Source organism: Aotus nancymaae, unplaced genomic scaffold (genome assembly GCF_030222135.1).
Source record: "Aotus nancymaae isolate 86718 unplaced genomic scaffold, 86718_ANA_hifiasm-v0.15.2.pri h1tg000006l, whole genome shotgun sequence".
Lineage (NCBI taxonomy): Eukaryota > Metazoa > Chordata > Mammalia > Primates > Aotidae > Aotus > Aotus nancymaae.
The window spans coordinates 3,536,410-3,558,885 of NW_026988417.1; the positions used below are offsets into that span (position 1 = coordinate 3,536,410).

General features: G+C 59.2%; 1 protein-coding gene across 4 annotated transcripts in view; it reads left to right on the top strand.

The window, feature by feature from the left end:
• Window positions 1-22,138, top strand: part of RGS12 (regulator of G protein signaling 12) — a 167,602-nt gene extending 145,464 nt beyond the window's left edge. The window contains exons 10-18 of one of the 4 annotated variants that reach the window (XM_064365449.1): window positions 698-774; window positions 2,532-2,726; window positions 3,054-3,127; window positions 3,641-3,767; window positions 5,706-5,802; window positions 7,869-7,948; window positions 8,341-8,494; window positions 10,132-10,668; window positions 21,678-22,138. In XM_064365449.1, coding sequence (XP_064221519.1) covers window positions 698-774; window positions 2,532-2,726; window positions 3,054-3,127; window positions 3,641-3,767; window positions 5,706-5,802; window positions 7,869-7,948; window positions 8,341-8,494; window positions 10,132-10,668; window positions 21,678-21,907 — 1,571 coding nt within the window. In that variant the 3' untranslated portion in view covers window positions 21,908-22,138. Of the gene's footprint in view, window positions 1-697; window positions 775-2,531; window positions 2,727-3,053; window positions 3,128-3,640; window positions 3,768-5,705; window positions 5,803-7,868; window positions 7,949-8,340; window positions 8,495-10,131; window positions 11,885-21,677 lie in introns of those variants that run through there. The other 3 variants (XM_012466831.3, XM_064365451.1, XM_064365454.1) reach the window with 3 other exon arrangements.
• The last annotated feature ends 338 nt before the right edge of the window (window positions 22,139-22,476 follow it).

A 22,476-nucleotide genomic window follows, 5' to 3' on the forward strand; every position in this document is an offset into this window, starting at 1 on the left:
GCCGCAGGCTGGAGGCCAGTGGGTCTGGGAGCTGCCTTCTCTTCCCCGCTTGGGCCCCAGAGGCCATGTGCAGCAGCATGGTTTGACAGCAGGTTCTGTTTGAAAAGGCCTTGCTGTGTCAGAATTTTCATGATTTGTAGCTTAGCCTAAGAATATATTTAGTTGAGGTTGGTGACAATTGACACTTGATTTTGGTTCATGTCAGGATGTCAGAGGAAAAGGACGTGGACTGAATGGGTCAGAGGCCGCATCTGACTGAGAGTGCTGGCTGCTGCCACAGTGAGGGGTTTGCAGTTAGGCCCCAAGACTACACCTGGGGATGAAAACTCCAGATCAAATGGAGGAGAGGCCCAGCTGGGACATGCACCTGCATGCATGTTGTGTAGCTGCACATACTGATGTGACTGGTTGGGCGCCTGCCATGAGCCAAGCACATTTTGGAGCCAGGATATGGCAGTGGACAGGGCAGAGGGTGGCATCTCTGCTGCATGGTGGGAAGAGCCGCGTTGGCCCCTGACTGGCTTCCAGGGTTAGGAAGACACGTGACTCATCTCTGCCAGGCAAGGCAAGGCGGTACTTGGGAGGGGCTTCCTGGCGTCTCTCCATCTGTTTAGCTTTAAGGGGGCAGAGGGTTGGGAGATGTGACCAAATAGATGGGGCTCTGATTGACATGAGTCACTGTGTTTCCCCCATTAAGACCCCCTGCATGCCAACGGAGGCCTGTGTCGCCGAGAGTCCCAGGGCTCTGTGTCCTCTTCGGGGAGCCTGGACCTGGTGAGTCACTGTCTCCTCTTGTCCTTCAGGCTTCAGGGCTGCCCCCACCAGCTGATTGCTGACCTCCCTCCCATGGAAACCCGTATATACAAAACCCAGCATCCATTCTGTAAAGCTGGGGTATGAGGCTCAGGCGCCAGCCCAGGTGCAGCGGCAAAGTGCAGGGCTGGCCCAGGGCCTCATCAGGCCCCAGCCTTCCAGTCCCCCAGCCTAGGTTTCCTGAGATGGTACAAAAACTATGACTTACACAAGGGAGGGAACTCAAAGTATCTTTGGGTTTATTTCTTAAATCCTTTTGTTGTGATTTAATGAAGATATCTTGAACTCCCACTAGGAATAAGCAGAGGCTTTGAGAGTGGGTGCTCCTCTCTCACTGCGTGAGATCCCATCCGCTCTCGCACTGCAGGCTTTGTGCCTCTGTCTGTGGGCTGCTTGTCTGGCCTGCACTCTGTCTCACGAGAGCCTGCTCACTACTTGGCTGGTACTTGTCCTGGCCCCAGTTTCCAGCAGATGAGGGAGATGAGTGGGTACAGGCAGGACTCATGAGCTAGTTAGATTTTGTTTGATAGGAATTTTGGAAAACCTCACTGGTTGCCAGCATCCTAGTCATTTGAAATTTTCCATCAGTAATTAATGTGGAATATAATTTCTCTTCAGTCGTTCCAAATAACACTGGAAGCTATAAGGATTTACCAAGTTTCAACTCTTGCTGCCTAATACCTCCTACCCCCAAACTCAGAGGCTTAAAATGATTACTATTGTGCTGTGTCTCTGGGTCAGCTTGGTGGTTCTGCCCATTCTGGCCAGTCTTGCCATGTGTTTCTGGTTACCTGGCACATGAGCCAGCTGGCTGGTCCCAGAGGCCCTTAGTTGCATAGCTGGCCCTTGTTGGCCCTTGGCTGGGGCAGGAGCACTGACAGGACCCCTCATTTGCCTCACTCAGCTGGCCAGTTCACCCTGTCCCACAGCCGTCTCAGGGACCCTGACAGTGAGCAGAGCAGGATGGCCTCTGGAGGCCCAGGCTCAGAGCTGCTCCTTCTGCTCACCCGGGTCTGGGCTGGGGCTGACTCCACCTCTTCATGGGAGGAGCCACAAAGGTACATTGTGAGGGGTACGGACACAGGGAAGGAGATGGTTGGGACCATTTGTGCAGCCAGCCTGCCACTGCACAAACGAGTTTCCTGAAATCATGCTCAGGGAGAAGAGACCTCAGACTACCAGAAGGCAGTGATAACTAACAGTCCAGGTGAGGTTTACATCAGAATGGTGTGCACGGGGAGCTGTGTATACAGAGGATGGGGGCTGGAACCCAGAGCCCCAGGAGGGAGTGATCCACACAGGCGGCTTCAGTGGGCCCCACAGGACAGCTCTGCTTCTGGGCGGAGAAGCCCGGATGTGCCTGCTGAGCAGAGCCACGTAAGGGCCTGTGCTGTCTTGAGCATGATGGCCAGTGAGGCCCAGAGCTGAGAGAACGATGACTGTTCTCCCGTGTTAATCCACAACACCCAACGCCTTAGGCAGTGTGGACTGAGCCTGAGAGGTGTGCACCTGTGGAGCTGCGGGGGGATGGTGGCAGGGCGCCAGCTCCCCAGCACGAGCAGCCTGAGCCTGGGCTGCCCCGGGAGGTGCCCCGGAAGCTGCAGGTGAGGGCACCAGCCTCCCCAGTACGAGCAGCTTGGGCCTGGGCTGCTCTGGGAGGCGCCCCGCACCCCTGTGACGCTGGCGCCTGCATGGCTGTTTGCCTCCCTGCTCCCCAGTCGGAGGCCTGCAGGACCCTGGCGCCCGAGAAGGACAAGGCCACCAAGCACTGCTGCGTTCACCTCCCGGATGGGACATCCTGTGTGGTAGCTGTCAAGGCGGGCTTCTCCATCAAAGAGATCCTGTCTGGACTCTGTGAGCGGCATGGCATCAACGGGGCGGCCGCGGACCTCTTCCTGGTGGGCGGGGACAAGGTACTGACCTGCCTGACCTTCATGCTGCCCCTAGGCCATGGCCTGCCCACTGTCCCTCGGCTTTGCCAGAGTCCTCCGGCTGCCCCTCCTCTGCTCCTCATTTCAGCAGTGCCTGGGGTAGAGGCCGGGTGATCTGAACTGAGCTCTCTGCTGGGAACACTTTGCAAGTGGGTGCTAGGTTGGTGTGGAAAGAGTGATTGCTTTCTTTGGATGGCTATTTTTGAAGCTGCTCTTTTGCTCTGCACAGCTGTGCACCCCGGGCACAATGTTCTGCCTTTCGGGGGCTGCCTGCTGTGCCCACGTTGATTCTGGTCCTTTGTTCCCCAGCCTCTGGTGCTGCACCAAGACAGTAGCATCCTGGAGTCAAGGGACCTGCGTCTAGAAAAGCGCACCTTGTTTCGGTGAGAGGAAGATGCTGTTATCACCTGAGGTTCCCAGAGCCCACCCGGGTGCCCACTACCTACTGGTCTCTGCGCTTAGTGGGTAGCCTGTGCTACCTTAGTGGATGCTCCATGCTGGGCTACGATGGGGTGTTGGTGCGGGGGTAGAGGTCCACATGAGGCAGCCCCCTGCAAGCCTGGGGGTGAGAGGGGCCCTCTCCCTCCAGCCCCGTGAACAGGGGCTGCCCTGGCCTGGTGAGCACAGCCCCCTAAGATGCAGAGAGGGAGGGGCAGGAGTGCTCTCTCAGGGCGGATGCCCCACAAGTAGCCAGGCTGCTCTGCAGGACACTGCTGTCACGGGAGGAGGAGGCCACAGCCCTGGCTTGGCCTGGCATTTCCCATGTGGAGGAAGGCGCTTACTGAGCAGCTGGGGGTTGAGGGTGGCCTGGGACTGTGCTGTAGTTCTGCTCATGAGGCTGAGCTCCTAATGAGGGCTGACATGAGTTTGTAGTGAATTTTTCCATCCCCCACCAGGCTGGATCTCGTACCGATTAACCGGTCAGTGGGACTCAAGGCCAAGCCCACCAAGCCCGTCACAGAGGTGCTGCGGCCCGTGGTGGCCAAGTACGGGCTGGACCTCGGTGGCCTGCTGGTGAGGCTGGTGAGTACTGCATGGGCGTCGGCACCGCGGGAACTGTCTGTTCCCTTTGGCAGCCTCTGTGTTGTTCGCTGAAGAGGACACACCAGGAAGTGGTGTCTTCCCCCGATCTGGTTGTCCCCCTGGAGGAGAGGACACAGCCTCTGCCATCCACAGTTCTGGTTCTGTGCAGTGGAAGCCATCATGGTTTCTTTCCAAAAATAATTGATATTTGAGATGTGGTTTTGCTCCAGGAAGGCCAAAATGAGAAACCAACCAACCAGCCCTGGAATATCCCCGACCACTGGCAAATGTGGTCAGATAACGGAGTGCAGACGGCCCCGCCCCCACTGCACCTGCTGGGCACGGGCATTGTGCTGGTGGCTCAAGTGCACAATCACATGTGCGTGTCCTGATTCTCACCTCACTTTAGATTTCAGAACGCAGCTGACGTTCACAGCCTGCGCCATTATGTTGTGGATGGGATTAGGAAAGAAAACCCCGCCTGGGGTGGTGACAGCAGGCACCGGTGGGCCACGAGAGACAGGGAGAGCTGGGCCTCGCTGGGTGTGCCCCGGAGCGTGGGGGTTTAGGGCACAGTGTCCTCCTTGCCTTCTTTCCTTGTCAACTTTATTAGAGCAATGATTTCAAGTATTTTCAGGATTTTAATTTTCCCTGAAACTGCACTCAGATGTATTCAATATATTCACTTTGAAGTGAACAAGAAGAGCCTATTAAATTATTTACAGATACTAGCTCCGAAGGTAACCTGAAGCCTCTTCCCTGCACTGTGGGGTCCATCCTGGAGTCTGGAAATCTGCCGGTTGGAGGCGGACTGGGCCTGGCTTCCAGTGTGCCCCTGTGGCCGGCTCTGGAGACCCTAAGCAATTGCTCAGCCCTGGGGGTGGCAGTTTCCCTGTCTGTAATATTGGTCATGGCAGCATGCTCGTGGCGTTGTTGGGAGGCGCCAGGGTGGAAGGCTGGCTGTGGTCAGGCTGGCTCCTGTGAGCTGCAACCCTCGGCTGCCAAGGTCTCCAGGCCAGGCAGGGTTAGGGCCATGGGGCTGGGAAGGGTTCGTGTGGAATGGGTTGTTTGGGTGTGACGTTTTCCTGGATGCTTTCTCCTGACCTCTCCAGTGAATTCCTGGGCCCCCTATGCCCACGAATGTGGTGGAGGAAGCGGGACATGGGGCAGCTCCTCTGCTTTGCCCCCAGGGCCCACCACACCTGCCCAGTGAACCAGCCCCTTCAGGAGCTCAGAGCCTCTCCCGCCTGGCATTGGACGGCTGCTGTTCCCCTGACTGACAGATTGTGAATGCCAAACAAGTTGATTTGTGATTATGGCAGGCAAAGAGTCAGACTCTCTGCCAGAGGAGAGCTCCAACCCAGAGACAAGAGCTCCAGCTCTGTAGCTGGTGCCACTGCATTCCAGCCTTAGACCTGGTCCTAAAGTTGTCTGTCTTTGCTTCCTTGTTTACAAAGGAGAATATCTGCTCTCAGTATCCCCTCCTAGCAGTGTTCAAGGATTGGTGAGCGGGTTTTTAGGGAGGCTACCATCCAGGTTGTGAGCAATATGGAGACTTCTATGAGCTTCAGTTCCTATTTCAGAGTATTTTCATGCATTTCGAAGCATTAAATGTGTGGGTGAAGGTGCTTCTGGGGTTCACACATGTTGCCCTGCCCCTGGGCCTTGGAGGGGGCTGGTGCAGAAGGTGCTGCCCACGCAATTCCTCAGGGCACTGCTCCCTGGGGCCAGCCACGGTGATCAGAGTTAGTTACCCATGTCAGGAGCCTGGCCCAGCCCCAGCCCGTGTGCCTGAGTCAGGCAGGCCTCACCTCGGGGCCATCTCCTGCATGACTCCATTGAGCCTAGGATGGTTGTGCAGTCAGGGGTGGGATCACACACACCTGTTCCCTGAAGTTCCAATCCGGGTAAATTATTGAGTGTCCATCTCTGCCCTAGAGTGGAGAGAAGGAGCCCCTGGACCTTGGCGCCCCTATATCAAGTCTGGATGGACAGCGGGTTGTCTTGGAGGAGAAGGACCCTTCCAGAGGAAAAGGTGAGTAAGGCCAGCACAGGAGAGGGGGCGGGTGGGGCTGGCACAGGGGAGGGGGTGGGCAGGGCTGGCGCAGGGGAGGGGGTGGGCAGGGCTGGTGCAGGGGAGGGGACGAGTGGGGCTGGTGCAGGGGAGGGGACTGCAGGGCCGGCACAGGGGAGGGCGTGGGGCTGGTGCAGGGGAGAGGGTGAGTAAGGCCAGCACAGGGGAGGGGGCGGGCAGGGCTAGCGCAGGGGAGGGGGCTGCAGGACCAGCACAGGGGAGGGGGCTGCAGGGCCGGCACAGGGGAGGGCGTGGGGCTGGTGCAGGGGGGAGGGGGAGTGAGGCCAGCGCAGGGGAGGGGGCTGTAGGGCTGGCACAGGGGAGGGGGCAGGCAGGACTGGTGCAGGGGGGAGGGGGAGTGGGACCGGTGTAGGGGAGAGGGCAGACCCAGGGAAGGGGGAGGCTTTGGAGTCAGCACACAAAAGGGAAATGGTCTAGGCCCCCTCATCCCTCCTTGGTGCCCTGATCTGGCACCCTTCCCTCTGGGCACGAAACAGGAAGCCAGGACAGTAGATAGCTGTGCCCTGCCCGGCAAAGTGGGAGCCTGCCTTGGTCATGACGGTCCTGCCCTGGGGAAGCTGGGGTCTGGCCAGCAGCCTTCAGAGATGGGCTCACTGCCCAGCCCCCACCTGGTGCTGATGCACAGGAGCCAGCCCTCCTCAGAGCCCTGGTTGAGAGCCTTGCATGAGGAAGGTTACTCAGACCCAGGCGGGTGGGTCCTGTTTGTAGCTGTCCCCAGGGACAGGCAGAGGCATGGCCTTGGGGCCTGCAGGTGCAGGTGCTGTAGGGAGGTGTGTCTCTTGGAGAGAGCTTTCTGGAAACCCACCTGCAGATGCTCTGGATAGAGAGCTCACTTTGTTAGGAGCCACTTCAGGTGACACTGGGCTGCCCCTCTGTTTTTCAGGATGTTGGCCCTGATGATGTCACGCAGGGCACATGTGGCTCACTTGTCCCCACCCAGGGAGACCTGGGCCATGGGTCCCAGGCAGAAGCAAATGCTGAGGCCGTCAGCCTCGGAGCTCCAACCCTTGCTGCCCTCCCCAACTCCTCATAGAGCAGAGACCCTTCCCCCAGGCCACCCTTTGCTCTAGGGAAAGCCTCACCCCAGACCCTGACCCCCAGGCAGGTAGAGTGAGCACAGCATGTGTAACCCAGCAGGGTGGCCTCCAGCTTTGCCCTGGCTGGCCCTCAGTGCCCAGGATCCACTGGGGCTCAGGGCCTGTTTGTGCATAGGCAAGTCCTGTGGGGGGCTGGAGTGAGGCATGCAGCATTTTTGTTAGGCTATATGTGGGGCAGGACCTTGACTCCTCTAGTAACATTTGGGTCAGAGAAATGGGCTTGAGACTGTTAGTGCCAGCAAAGGCCAGCCTGTGGCCTTGACCTGGGGCAAAGGCCATATTTCAAAATATGTGCTGGCCTGGCGTGGTGGCTCACACCTTTAGTCCCAGCACTTTGGGAGGCCAAGGCAGATGGATCACCTGAGGTCAGGAGTTCGAAACCAGCCTGGCTGATATGGTGAAACCTCATCTCTACTAAAAATACAAAAATTAGCTGGTCATGGTGCTGTGCACCTGTAATCCCAGTTACTCAGGAGGCTGAGGCAGGAGAATCACTTGAATCCGAGAGAAGGAGGTTGCAGTGAGCTGAGATCATGGCACTGCACTCCAGCCTGGTGACAGAGCGAGACTCTGTCTCAAAAAAAAGGAAAAAAAGTAAATATAAGACTGTGACTTTCTAAAGAATATTTATGCCAAATAGTATATGAAATGAGCTTTTCAATTTCAACATCACTCTTCCAGAAAGTTCCCAGTTAGATGTACAGAGCCCCGCTGTGTGTGTGGAGGACGGGCCTTCTCTCCTGCCCCATGGGGTCTCCCCTGCGGGCTGTGCGTGGTGCACAAGGGCAGCAGATACCTCGTGGCTTCTCTGCAGCTTTGCTGTCAGAGACAGTAGGAGCAGGTTGTCTATAAAACGTTGAGATGGATTTGCGAGTCCCTGAAATCATAAAGCTTTCTGATTATGTTTAGCATCCACAGATAAACAGAAAGGCGCTCCAGTCAAACAGAACACAGCTGTAAATTCCAGCTCCAGAAACCACTCAGCTACGGTAATTCCCCGCCCTGGCCCACCCTGTGCCCTGCTTCCCTCTGCGGCCCGCCTGCTCTACACAGCGCCCTGGTGCTTCTCGCGCCTGCTTGTCACTGCGTGTCTCCCGCACACTCCTTGGCGGGGTCTGTCCTGTCCCTGCTGATGCCCAGCTCCCTCTTACCTGTGAAGGACCAGCTGCCGGCTTTCTTTTCTTCTGAGGTGGGGGTGGTTGTACCTTAAATGCTATTCTTGTTTGTAATCTTTATCATTGCAATTGGCTTTTCTGCAATGCATGCAAATTCTGTGTCAATGCAATCTGTATTTCATAGAAGCTTCTAATCTGTAACTGATGAATGCTACATTGTCGTATATTGAAATGAAAGTAGAACTTTGACTTTCCTTCTAATGCAGGGAGAGGAAAGAACACTAGGCAAGTCTAATTCTATTAAAATAAAAGGAGAAAATGGAAAAAATGCTAGGGATCCCCGGCTTTCAAAGAGAGAAGAATCTATTGCAAAGATTGGGAAAAAAAAATATCAGAAAATTAATTTGGACGAAGCAGAGGGTATGTGAACTTTTTAAAACTTCCACGTTTTCAGTAAATGCACAGTTTCCGGTATAGTCAGTAGAGCTGCTCTGAGCTGTCAGCATCTGGGTGACTGCGGCTCTTCTCTGTGGCCTGGAGGATACACGCCTCCTGCGGGCAGTCTGGAGGCTGTTGGGATCACTTCACCGAAACCCCAGTTTTCAGACCGAGTGCCAGGCTCCTAGGGTGTCAGGGGCAGCCGATGTGAGCAGCAATATCTGCCCTGAGATGCCACAGGCTCCACCAGGCTCTGCCTCCGTCTCACCCAGGCTCCTCCCCGAGTCCCCAGCGTGGATGGAGGCACACAGTTAGCATTAGCGAGTCCACACTAGGCAGAGCTGGGCGCCCAGGAGAGGGGAGGTGGAGCACCCTGGCCTGGAAGGAAGGGCCGTGGGCTTGCTGCCCTCTCTTGGCCACGGGGTCAGTGAGGCAGGTCAGCCTGCACACCCCCGATGTCCAGGAGAGTTGGCAGGCATACCTGGAAGACTGAGATGGAGAGATGAGTCCTTTCTTGAAGCTGCTTTTTCCTCCAGAAGCTTGTGACAAAGAGAAGCATTGAAAACAGAATCAAAATCAGCAGCTGTCACTGTGACCTGACTTTTCATCCAAGGCATATTTGCCAGTGCACTTGGCTTGTCACGGCTTTGTCACAGCTGGCTGTGGAGTCCGAGCTCACAGTAAAACCATAAAACATACCTCCAGCCTTTGTTGGCCACCAAGCACAAGTAAATCACATGCCCTCTTTGAGGCTCGTATATTTCTGAGAACCAGTGAAATCGGAGATTTTAGATTCCTTGTAGCTGTTAAAAAGTCAGAGTGTGATTTCAGTGCTAGAGAAATCCCGGTTTAGACACCATCTATCTCGAATGGTGGCCTTGGGGCCTGCTACACTAGAAAATCCAGCCCAGTTAAGAAAAGAGCTCTGGGGGAGCCAGTGAAGAAGCTGGAGGTGCCTGCAGGCCCTGGAGTTGTTGGGCAGTGGGAGGCCCAGGGGCACCCGTCCCGGCCCCTTGGGGCTGTGGAGCTCCAGCAGAGAGAGAGGGAGGGCACGTGTTGTTCCCTCTGGCCTAGGCCTGGAAGGGCCACCCTCCGCCCAGAGGCATTGACCCACGAGAGGCAGGCATGGATTTGAAGGTGCCCTTCCCAGACCACCCATCTCAGGGCCTTCCTCTCCTCCCTCCTTGGGTGAGGACGGCAGCTGTAGCCAAGACTCAGTGGTGCCTCAGATGCTGACCAACCGGAGAAGGGGCCAGTCCTCAGAGGGCCCCAAGTCCTCAGCCCAGGCCAGAGAGCCCCACAGTATCCTACTCAGACAGCATCAGCGCATAACCATGTGGAGTCAGGGGTCTTGTTTATTCAAGTCTGGACCTCACACAGCTTGGTTTTCAGGGAGTCACAGCTTTTTCAGACTCCTGAAGACAGAGTGTGCTAGAAGCCACAGGGCTCTCCCTTCCTCTCTGTGCAGGAACAGTGTGGACGGAAAAGGGCTCTTCTTGACCCACAGCCAATAGGGTGTTAGGACAGCCCAGGATGAGAGCTTTCTAGAATGTTCTGCTGTGACGGGCATTAATGTGAAACTCTCTAAAACATAGTCACTCTGGGTTTTCTTCCAATAGAGTTTTTTGAGCTTATTTCCAAAGCTCAGAGCAACAGAGCAGATGACCAACGTGGGCTGCTAAGGAAGGAAGACCTGGTGTTGCCAGAGTTCCTTCGTTTACCGCCTGGTTCCACAGAACTCACCCTCCCCACTGCGGCTGCCATGGCCAAGGGCTTTAGCAAGAGAGGCACAGCAGGCAGTGCCTCCCAGCCCAGCGAGCAGTGGGAGCCCAGCCAGGAGAGCAGCGACAGCCCGTCCACCAGCCCGGGCTCTGCCCCCAGCCCCCCTGGGCCTCCTGGGACGACTTCCCCTGGGCAGAAGTCTCCCAGCGGGGCCTTCTGTACCCCCCAGTCCCCCGGCTCCCTCGAGCAAGAGGGCACCGCACAGATCTGGAAGAGGCAGTCTCGGGAAGTGGAGGCTGAGGGCATCCAGACGGTGGAGGATGAGCATGTGGCTGAGCTGACCCTGATGGGGGAGGGGGACATCAGCAGCCCCAACAGCACCTTGCTGCCGCCGCCCTCTGCCCCCCAGGACGCGCTGGAACCTTCAAGACCAGGTACCTCCAGGTTCTGATCCCCTCCACCTTGGCCCCGTCAGCGCGGTCTGCTCAGCTTCCGGTCAGAAAGGACAGCGGGCCCCCGGCCGCCACTGTTTGCTGGCAGTCTCCGTGGCCCCTCCTCACCTGCTGTTTGGGGGCTTCCTTGGCCCTCTCGGAAAGGAGGGGCTCTTGTGGCCCCAGGCCAGTGTCTATTAGGATGGTCCCCCCCGAGGCGCTCCGGGCAGGCGTCCTGGTGTCCCGAGAGGCTCTTGCAGGAATGATGCATGGCAGTGCCTGCATCCAGGTCTGGGAACACCCTGGGCGAGGCCTGGGGGTTTCTGAAAATGGAGGCCTTCCTTTCCAAACTTGGACAGCGCCCATTTTTAGTGTTTATGTCTCAAGACTGAAATACAATAGCATTTGTCTTGAGTGAGGAAGTGAAGCCCCCGTATTTACAGCAGGAGTGGGCTCGGAGATACAGGCCCATCCTCAGAGAGAGCCTCAAGAGTGCAGCTGGGACCGCCGGCAGCCCCCATAGCAGGTGCTGTGGTGCTTGGGAGTCGAGTGACGTCAGCAGGGCTCCTTGACCGTGGGTGTCACAGGCATTTCTCAAAAGAGTCAGGGGAGTCAGTGGGTGTGAAGGTGAACAGGATGGTCTGGTAGCAGGGATATTTCCACGAGCCACAAATATCAGAAACTGAGGCAAGGCTCCCAGCAGGAGGCAGGGGAAGCTGTTTCCAGGGGTCCAAGGGCTGTGGCTTGTGTGGCCGTCCCCTGGAGAGAGGAGCCACTCAGGGCGTGTGTCATGGAGCGTGCTTGGGGTGTGTGGACACCTCTGTGGTGGACTACTACTGGGGGCGATGGGAGCGCCTCTCCGTCCTGCACCCTGGTCTGGGATGCTGATGGCAGCGGGAGTCCTGCCACCGGGTCTGGTTTGATCAGACCCGTAGCCTGGACCTTGCTGGGGGACCAGGGAGTGCACATCTGTAGATCTGTACATATCTGGGCTTTGGGGGCCACGTGTGGTGTGGGAGGGCCTCCCTGGTCCCTTTCCCAGCCAGGACATGCCTGGATGAGAAAGCCTGAGGTGCCCGGCGTGCCCACTGGTGCCACTCCGCAGCCTCTGCCCCTGGCCCAAGTCCCCCTCGTCCCGTCTCCAGACACCTGTGTGGCTGTCACCTGCATTTTGAGTCTGTTCTTCCAGGAGTAATAAACTCTGGACATCTTGACTGGACTGACTGGCTTGCAACTTTCCTTTCTCATTTGAAGCTTTGTTTCCACTTTAGAAAATAATAAAAATGTTTTAATCTACAGGAAATATTACACATTTTTAGGAGATTAAATGGATTTACCTTAATCTACCGGCTTTTGCGTGCCTGTAGTCCCAGATACTCTGGAGGCTGAGGCAGGAAAATCGCTTGAACTCAGGAGGCAGAGGTTGCAGTGGGCTGAGATCGTGCCACTGCACTCCAGCCTGGGCGACGGAGTGAGGCTTAGCCTCAAATATACATGTATACATATATGTGTGTGTGTATATATATGCATGCATACCATTCACTGAACAAAACTGAACGCCTGGTGTGCTCCTAGCGGCACAGTTATGCGGCGGGACAGCAGAAAGGCTGGTGGTCCCGTGGGTGGGTGCTGAGATGAGCTATCCCTCTGGCCCTCAGGCTGCAGTCCCTCGCCCACACCCCGGCCACATGGCCCTGGGGCTGGGGCTGGCTCTGTGTGCAGGTCTGGGGTGTGGGGTGCGTCGGGCTGCCTGGGAGGGCCAGACAGACCCACATGTTCTCTCTCCTGCCAGGGGCCATTAGCATGGATGTGGTTTACAGTACAGGGCCCAGCGAGCACCCGCGGCTGATGTCCCTGATGTGTTGGTGGCAGGAGGGCGGGAGGTGCCGGCCTTGAGAGGAGCAGGTCCCCCTGCTTTGGTGGCTGCCCCCAACTGCCACTGGCCAGAACCAGCTCTCCACCCCATTGGCTCCCCAGCCCCTGGGCAGTTGGGCACCCCGGGCCCTTGGCTCTTGGGCTGTCTCCTAGGAGGAGACCCAGCAGGAGAAAGGGGTGGGAGCGGCTTTGGCCATAGGTCATAGGTCTGTGTCCGCCACGTGCCTGTCCCCGGCAACACCAGACAACTACCGAGGACCTGCCCAGTCTTCCTGGTGGTGCTGGCTGCGGGTTGCTTGGCAACCAGCTTGCTTTCTGGAACCCTCACTCTAATGAGATTCTCTGTATTGGAGCGGTCCTTGTGGCATGGGCCTCGAGTCAGCCACCTGCCCGTGGCAGCGAAGGAAACAGGCTGTGAGTGCCATAGTGATGCGATGGAGCCTCTTTCACAACCATGGGCCGGGGTGAGCCTGGACTGTGCGCTCACCCGTCATTGTCAGGGTTTAGGAGCTTGGGAGTCATCCCGGGTCACACTTTGTGACGTTGACAGTTGATGCCTCCTCACAATGTGGCAGCCACCCTGGACCCAGTATCTGGGATGAGATACACAACACAGGCTCCTGCCCACTCCATAGTCACAGTGGGTGGTATGCCAGCTACGCATGGGGGCCCAGCAACAGCCCTGAGGTAGGGGAGTCTCCATAGAGCTGCACCACGCCACCCTGCCCTTCCAGCCTCGGCACCACGCACTGTGCCACTCCTAGCCCCAGCGCCATGCACCACATGGTGCTCCACCCCACCCTTCTAGCCTCAGCATGACCCACCACGCCATCCCATCCTTCTAGCCCCAGTGCTGCATGCCACACGGCACTCCACTCCATCCGTCTGGCCCCAGCGCCATGCCCTGAGACCCGTCAGGCCCTGCAGGCTGGCCAGGACCCCCATGCATTTCTGGTCCCAGAGGAATGTGGGTGAGTCTCATCTTTTGGCCGCTTGCCACCAGGCCACCCTGAGCCTTAGCTCTTTGACACACACAACAGAGGCTCCAGGCGGGAGAAGTGCCAGGCCCAGGCTCCAGGGCACTCTGAGGGGGCGTGCAGGTGTCCACACACTGCCGTGTGTATTAGTCTGTTTTCACGCTGCTTTGAAGAACTGCCCAAGACTGGGTGATTTACAAAGAAAAGAGGCTTAATTGACTCACAGTTCCGCATGGCTGAGGAGGCCTTAAGAAACTTACAGTCAGGGTGGAAAGCACCTTTTCACAGGGCGCAGGAGAGAATGAGTGCCAGCAGGGGAAATGCCAGGCACTTATAAAACCATCAGACTCACTCAATATCACGAGAACAGCATGGGGGAAACACCGCACCCCATGATCCATTTACCTCCACCTGGTCCCGCCCTTGGCATCTGGGGATTTGGATGGGGACACAGAGCCAGGCCACACCTGTGTGTCAGGCAGATACGCCCACGTGCGTGCACACCTGGTGTGTGTGCGTGTGACCTGTGTCTGCATGGCATACATTTTGTGCATGTCTGTGCCTTCGCTCACCTCCTGTTCTCATGGGGAGGGAGCAGTCCCTCCAGCACTGTTGCGTCCCGCCTTTAGAAGTCATCTTCCATCCTACACTGAAGCAGACGCACTTTGTGTTTTCAGAAAGGAGAGAGGTGTTCAAAAGGTCGCGTGCGCCCCACCCCAGTTTCCAATACACAGTGCTTCTTCCATACGCGCAATCTTAAAACATGTTCTTAGGATTGTGTTGGTATTAATTCTGGGTAAGTCCCAGATCTTTTTAACCAGATCTGTTCAGTTTACAACAAAAAACCCGGAAGCTGGGTGGCCTCACTGCTGGCCAGCTGACTGCAAGTCCACAGTCAGGGGTCCTGGCTGGCAGCTGGAGGCCAGCGGCTCTTCCCAGCCCCTTTGGGAAGGCTGAGTGCCCAGCACCGTGGCCAGGCTGGGCTCCTGGTGCAGAGGTCCCAAGAGGATGCAGACTCCACCACATGCTGGTAGGGAGGTGCCAGGCACCTCCTCAGGAGGGATCCCCATACAGCTGTCCTGGGGCTGGGGTCCCCCAGGGCAGCTCACTGGGTGGGGGCAGGGGTCACTCAACCTGGAGGCCTTAGTGTCACAGCTGTCAGTGTCCCCAAGGGACACATTTAGGCCCAGTGGCTCTCAGGTGCCTGGAGCTCAGCTACCTGCCAGGTGCACGCTGGTCTCCAGCTCTCCACAGATGCTTGCCTGCTGGGATGTCTGTGTCCTGGAAGTGAGGGCATGCCCCTCACCCTGGGGGTGAGAGTACCTCCCGTGGCACTGCCACTGTGTCGTCCCTGCTGAAGCCCAGGTGAGGATGCAGCCCTGCCCGGCTCCTGCTCTGTCCAGAGCCACTCCCGTGAGAGAGGCCTCCTTGGTAGGTTCCGTGCCCAGCCCTCTGCAGGAACAGATGTAGCTTAGATGCCCTCGCTGTGATGTGGACTGAGAAGTGCTGGCTTTCTCAGGGACACAGGCACCAGAGCCAGCCACTGGTCTCAGGCTTGCAAAGCTGCTGGGGCAACTGCTAGGTGCCTCTCCAGAACTGCCTCTCCCCAGAACACCTCCTGGCACCTGCCCAGCCTCGTGGTTCCCCAGGGGCTTCCTGAGCTGACCAGTTGACCTGGGCCCTCCTCCACAGCCCACAGCCCAGCTGTGACACGTGGTCCTCCCAGATCTTACCGCAAGACACCCTAGGTTGCTCCCCTCCTCCTCTGAAGTGTCTGCCCTTTGCCTGAAGTTCCAGCCAGGTCTCGCAGAGTGGAAGTCTCAGGGCTGCAAGTGACCGTGGCCTGGCCCACCCCCATGTTCCTACTTCAGCCAGTACTGCTGGAGCTCTGGCCTGCAGCCCCCTGCCAGGGTCCACCACATGCACACCTGTGCCCTGAGTCATTCCCGCTCCTGTTCCCCATGCACCATGCTGTGCACCTGCTGGGCACTGTCCACCCCCTCGCCAATGCCCGGAAGTATTTGAGGAGCTCTTTCTCAGCCCTAGCCCATCACAGGCACAGTCATGATTCTGGCTGGGGACCCACAGGGACAGGGGGACCTGGGGGGTCACACTCTGGAACCAGGGTTCAAGGGGGGCTCTCTTTCCCATGGAGGCCCATCAGCAGGAGTGCGCAGGCCTCGGTGGGAGCCCGTGGAGCGTGCTGCCGTGGGAAGGCTGGGAAGGGAAGGGGCCTTGGGAGCTAGGGTCCTTGCCTCTGTTTCCCCACTCCCCCTTCCTCCTGTGTTCTCAGTGTGAGCCGGCTCAGCCATGCCTGGGTGTCCTGGTGTCCTGCGAGCTTCCAAGGGGCACTAGGGAGGCTTAACAGAGGAGGTGGCTGCAGTTGGCAGCACAGATGATTTGGAGCATGGGGGCAGAGGCTGAGCAAAGTGCCTGGGGGTCAGGGTCCCTCTGGGGGCAGGAAGGGCAGTGGGACAGGTGGCAGGCCTGGGTCTCAAAGGAGAGCCTGGGAGGCAGCTGAGAGCCCCTGCTCCTGCTGTGCCTGCCAGGAGGCGGGGGTCCTGACTCAGCCTTGAGGACCAGGGTGGAGTGGGGGCCTGACCCTTGCTGCTGGCGAGAGGCCCACCCATGTGGAAGGAGAGGCCTTCCTGCTGCGTCTTGTGGGGCCTCCATCACGGCCCCCTTCCAGGAGGGCTGGACAGCGCAGTCAGAGCGGCACGACCAGCCAGCCGAGGGCGGGGAGCCATGGGGCCCACGGGAGGGGAGAGGTGGCCCAAGGGGCAGGGAATGAGATCCGTGTGGCCTCACGTCTGGATGTTAGGAGATGTGGGACGGGTCAGAATGAGCCGGCACTGGGATTGAGACCAGGCCAGGCCCCTCTGGAAGCGGCACAGGTTCTGCCTGGGGCCTGTAGCCCTGCTGGGTCTCTGTGTCGCCATCCCTGCCAGGGAAATGCTGGGCAGGAAGTGCTTGCCAGGCAGGCCCTGGCATGCAGGTCATGAGGCTGCCCGCTGCTCAGGGCTGGGCCCAGCGACTGAGTCAGGCCTGGGGCTGGCTGTCCCGAAAGGAGGGCGAGGCTGGGCCGCATAGGCAGGGGGTGCCTGGCTGTAGCCCCCTCCTTGTGAGGTGGGTGTCTTTGGCCAGTACGGAGCTGCCCTATCTCTCCTCTCTCCAGAAACAAGTGTTTCTCCCCATCCTGAGCACACTAGCTGCCCGGGGCTCACAGGGACCTGTCCTCCCATCTGTCCATGTGGGGCCAGCGCGGCAGAGCCTGGGTCCTGGATATGTGTGGGGTCACAGGCCCCTTCAGAGCCTGATGAACACTCCAGGCAAATGCCCAAATGCCCACAGTATTGACCGGTGAGGTGGGGGCAAACCCCTGCGTCTCCCCACACCTGATCATCTCCCGGCCCTGCAGCCGGGTATTTGGAGCCATGGGGACCTGGTGACAAGGAGATGGGCGGAGCTGTCCCCTTGTCCCCTGGGGGCAGGGCTGGCTCCTAGTGCTTACAGAACCTAGCAGGACACTTGTTGAATGAGCAGAGGCCCAACTGGGAGAAGCTTTTGATCTCAGCTGCTCCACATGGACCCTGGGTCTCCAGAGGACATCACCTGGCCTGCCTAAGACACGCAGGCCTGGAGCAGCCCCCACACGCGGGCTGGGCGCTCTGGTGCTGCGTGTCGGGGCCAGGATGAGGGCCTCTAGGGCCACTGCCGGGACTTGTTCAAGCAAACGGGCGGGGCACGCTCAAGAGGGGAGCCACGCCTTCTGCCCACAGCCCAGACTTACTCACGGGCGCCTCATGGAACCTGCTTCCAGAAGCTTGGACTGACAGGGTGGTGGGACACGCTGGGTGGAGGACTTTGGTGGCTGTGGAGTGGCTGGGGCAGCAAGGACCCTGCGGTCATCTCAGGGACCTCAGAACTCTAGATCGAGGAGGGTCTTCACCTTCCCTGGCAAGGCCTTTGGTTCACCGGGGGAGACCGACGCCCAGGGAGGGCAGCAGTTGGTAGCAGGGACCCTTTGTTCCTGGTTCTCATCAGCTGGGGGCCGGCTCCTCCTGCAGCCAGTCTTCTCTGGGCTCAGGCCTGCTGCTCCTGCCACCCCACGGGCGCCTCAAGGCCCCCATCCTGTCGTAGGCATGACTGTCTCAGGGCCTCGGCCCCAGGCTCAATGAGGAAGGGAGCTCCTGGACCCCTGCGTGGACATATGCCGGGCATGCAGGAACATGCCCCCGAAGCCTGCTCCTCTGAGTCAGTAAGACACCCCCACTGTGCAGATGAGGGGGTAGAGTCGCTGATCGGGGAAGGGCTTCTGGGTGCTCCCAGCACGGGGACTGCCCTGCCCTACCTAGGCCCTGGGTCCCGCCCTGGAGCTCTAGGGGCATGTGAGCCCACCCATCCTGGCACACCCTTCACTCCCCTCAGCCCCACCCTGTGTTGGCCCCTGGGGACTCCACCCTGGCATAGGCATGACTGTCCAGGGTCCACGTGGACGCCACCAGACGTGGCCGGCAGTGACACCCTGGGTAGGAAGACCTCCCGGGGGTGCTGGCAAGGAGATGGCCTGCCACGTTGGGTCTAGAAGCTTCCAAGGTAGAGTAGGCACTGGAACCGGAGTGGGGCCAGAGTCACTGAGCAGCCCAGAAGAGGGGCCTCAGCAGGGGGGTTGGGGATGGAGGGGGAGGGTGCATGACAGGCAGGCCCGGAGTAGGGTGTGTGAGGTGAAGACGGGACCCAGGCAGCCAGCCAGGTGGGCAAGCAGGTGGCCAGCCTGGTAGGATGGAGCAGGCCAGTGACGCAGGGCTCAGGGTCCGCTCTGCCAGGCTGTGAGGGTCCAGCCTTTCTGGAACTGTCCCCACCCTGGAGGTGCTTGGCCCCCTGGAGGTGGCCCCTGAGGACAGCCCCCAGGGAGAATTAGGGGCCACGACAGCCTGAGACATGTAGTCAGGGCTGGGGCTGCCCTGGGGGCCCAGCTCTGTTTCTGAGCTGCACTGGGGAGGGGGCGTTGGGGTTTGTGAGTGGGTGGGGAGGGGTGATAGGGTTTGTGAGTGTGTGTGGGGGGTGGCGGGGTTTCTGAGGGTGTGGAGGGGGCGTTGGGGTTTGTGAGTGGGTGGGGAGGGGGCGTTGGGGTTTGTGAGTGGGCGGGGAGTGGTGCGGTGGGGTTTGTGAGTGAGTGGGGAGGGGTGATAGGGTTTCTGAGTGTGTGTGGGAGGGGTGGCAGGGTTTTTAAGTGTATGTGGGAGGCATGGTGGGGTTTCTGAGTGTGTGGGTGGGGTGGCGGAGTTTCTGAGTGTGTTGGGGGTGGCGGGGTTTCTGAGTATTTTTGGGGGGTGGCGGGGTTTCTGAGTGTGTGTGGGGGGTGGTGGGGTTTCTGAGTGTGTGTGGGAGGGGTGGTGGGGTTTCTGAGTGTGTGGGTGGGGTGGCGGAGTTTCTGAGTGTGTTGGGGGGGGTGGCGGGGTTTCTGAGTGTTTTTGGGGGGTGGCTGGGTTTCTGAGTGTGTGTGGGGGTGGCGGGGTTTGTGAGTGTGTGGGAGGGGTGGCGGGGTTTGTGAGTGTGTGGGAGGGGTGGTGGGGTTTCTGAGTGTGTGTGGGAGGGGTGGTGGGGTTTCTGAGTGTTTTTAGGGGGTGGCTGGGTTTCTGAGTGTGTGGGGGGTGGCGGGGTTTCTGAGTGTGTGGGAAGGGTGATAGAGTTTCTGAGTGTGTGGGGGGTGGCGGGGTTTCTGAGTGTTTTTGGAGGGTGGCGGGGTTTGTGAGTGTGTGGGAGGGGTGATAGGGTTTCTGAGTGTGTGTGGGTGTGGCGGGGTTTCTGAGTGTGTGGGAGGGGTGATAGGGTTTCTGAGTGTGTTGGGGGTGGCGGGGTTTCTGAGTGTGTGGGTGGGGTGGCGGAGTTTCTGAGTGTGTTGGGGGTGGCGGGGTTTCTGATTGTTTTTGGGGGGTGGCGGGGTTTCTGAGCGTGTGTGGGGGTGGCGGGGTTTGTGAGTGTGTGGGAGGGGTGGCGGGGTTTGTGAGTGTGTGGGAGGGGTGGCGGGGTTTGTGAGTGTGTGGGAGGGGTGGTGGGGTTTCTGAGTGTTTTTAGGGAGTGGCTGGGTTTCTGAGTGTGTGGGGGGTGGCGGGGTTTCTGAGTGTTTTTGGAGGGTGGCGGGGTTTGTGAGTGTGTGGGAGGGGTGATAGGGTTTCTGAGTGTGTGTGGGTGTGGCGGGGTTTCTGAGTGTGTGGGGGGGTGGCGGGGTTTCTGAGTGTGTGGGTGGGGTGGCGGAGTTTCTGAGTGTGTTGGGGGTGGCGGGGTTTGTGAGTGTTTTTGGGGGGTGGCGGAGTTTCTGAGTGTGTGTGTGGGGTGGTGGGGTTTCTGAGTGTGTGTGGGAGGGGTGGCGGGGTTTCTGAGTGTGTTGGGGGGGTGGCGGGGTTTCTGAATGTTTTTGGGGGGTGGCTGGGTTTCTGAGTGTGTGTGGGGGTGGCGGGGTTTGTGTGTGTGGGAGGGGTGGCGGGGTTTCTGAGTGTGTGGGAGGGGTGGCGGGGTTTGTGAGTGTGTGGGAGGGGTGATAGGATTTCTGAGTGTGTGGGGGGTGGCGGGGTTTCTGAGTGTGTGGGGGGTGGCGGGGTTTCTGAGTGTGTGGGTGGGGTGATAGGGTTTCTGAGTGTGTGGGGAGGCGGCGGGGTTTCTGAGTGTTTTTGGAGGGTGGCGGGGTTTCTGAGTGTGTTGGGGGGGTGGCGGGGTTTCTGAATGTTTTTGGGGGGTGGCTGGGTTTCTGAGTGTGTGTGGGGGTGGCAGGGTTTGTGTGTGTGGGAGGGGTGGCGGGGTTTCTGAGTGTGTGGGAGGGGTGGCGGGGTTTGTGAGTGTGTGTGGGGGTGGCGGGGTTTCTGAGTGTGTGGGTGGGGTGGCGGAGTTTCTGAGTGTGTGGGTGGGGTGGCGGAGTTTCTGAGTGTGTTGGGGGTGGCGGGGTTTCTGAGTGTTTTTGGGGAGTGGAGGGGTTTCTGAGTGTGTGTGTGGGGTGGCGGGGTTTCTGAGTGTGTGTGGGAGGGGTGGCGGGGTTTCTGAGTGTGTGGGTGGGGTGGCGGAGTTTCTGAGTGTGTGGGTGGGGTGGCGGAGTTTCTGAGTGTGTTGGGGGTGGCGGGGTTTCTGAGTGTTTTTGGGGAGTGGCGGGGTTTCTGAGTGTGTGTGTGGGGTGGCGGGGTTTCTGAGTGTGTGTGGGAGGGGTGGCGGGGTTTCTGAGTGTGTGTGGGAGGGGTGGCGGGGTTTCTGAGTGTGTGTGGGAGGGGTGGCGGGGTTTCTGAGTGTGTGTGGGAGGGGTGGTGGGGTTTCTGAGTGTTTTTAGGGGGTGGCTAGGTTTCTGAGTGTGTGGGGGGTGGCGGGGTTTGTGAGTATGTGGGAAGGGTGGCGGGGTTTCTGAGTGTGTGTGAGAGGGGTGGCAGGGTTTCTGAGTGTGTATGGGAGGGGTGGTGATGTTTCTGAGTGTTTTTAGGGGGTGGCGGGGTTTCTGAGTGTGTTGGGGGGTGGCGATGTTTCTGAGTGTGTGTGGGGGTGGCGGGGTTTCTGAGTGTGTGGGAGGGGTGATAGGGTTTCTGAGTGTGTGGGGGGCTGGCGGCGTTTCCGAGTGTGTGGGGGGGGTGATAGGGTTTCTGAGTGTGTTGGGGGGTGGCGATGTTTCTGAGTGTGTGGGGGGGTGGCGGGGTTTCCGAGTGTGTGGGAGGCATGATAGGGTTTCTGAGTGTGTTGAGGGGTGGCGATGTTTCTGAGCGTGTAGGGGGGTGGCGGGGTTTCTGAGTGTTTTTGGAGGGTGGCGGGGTTTCCGAGTGTGTGGGAAGGGTGAGAGGGTTTCTGAGTGTGTTGGGGGGTGGCGATGTTTCTGAGTGTCCGTGGGGAGGTGGCGGGTTTTCTGAGGGTGTGGGGGGATGACGGGGTTTCTGGGTGTGGGGGCTCCTCCACTTGGTGGCAGGTGGTCTGCTCTGGGCTCTGGGAATAGTCCATCTCCCCTGGATGCAGCTGCCCCAGCCTGGAGGCCCACAGTGGGAGGCCAGCTGCCTATGGGATGTGTTTGGGGTGTTTCAGGGACTCCTCCCACAGCCATTGTCTGTGTAGGGGCCTTTGGGGTGGGGGGGTGGGTTCCAGGGTCCCAGTGCCGCGCCAGGCAAGTGACACCTTCTCTTCTCCCTGTGACAGGAAGCAGGGCCCACAGTGGCCGAGGCCTCCCAGTTAACAGAGTCATCGACGTGGATCTCGTCACTGGCTCAGCGCCTGGGCGGGGTGGCTGCACCGTGGGGGCTTGGGCTGGCCCTGGGAGGTCGCAGATCAGTGGCGGGTCTCCTGCATCAGACCTCCCCAGCCTGAGCCCCATCCCGGGTGAGCCCGCCAAGCCCAAGGCCAGCATGCACCACGCCACCTTCGTCTGAGCTGCCCCGGCCTGGCCAACTCTCCTGTGGACCCGTCGGGTCGCAGGCAGCCCAAGTGGATTCTCTGGGCCTCAGAGGGGCCGCCTGGCCACCGAACCCTCAGGAGCCGAGCCAGGAGGGCAAGGGGTGACCTCGCTGGAGGGACTGGCCCTGGACACTCGCCGTGCTGGCCATGAGGCTCCCTGGCCCAGGCCCGAGGCTGCCCAATAAAGCGTTTCTGAGGACCCAAGGGTTGGTCTGGTGCTGGGTGCTGGGGACACAGACCCCTCGTTCTTGGGGACTCTGAGCGCATCCCCGGGAGGTCGTGCAGGAGACAGAGGGGCCTGAGGAGGAGAAGTGCCCCAGGGTAAGGTCGAGGGGACTTTGAGGAGAGGGGAGCTTGGCTCTCAGGGCCTGAGGGCCAGGACCAGATGGCAGAGACTGTGCCTGTCGAGTCACGTGGGGACCCTGCTGCTGCTGGCCTGTGCCAAGGCCTCGGGTACAGAAAGCAAGCTGGTGTGGCTGAGAGGGAGGCCGGGCCACGGGGCTGGGTTGAGTCAGAAGAGGCAGGGCCAGCCCCCACGTTGCCT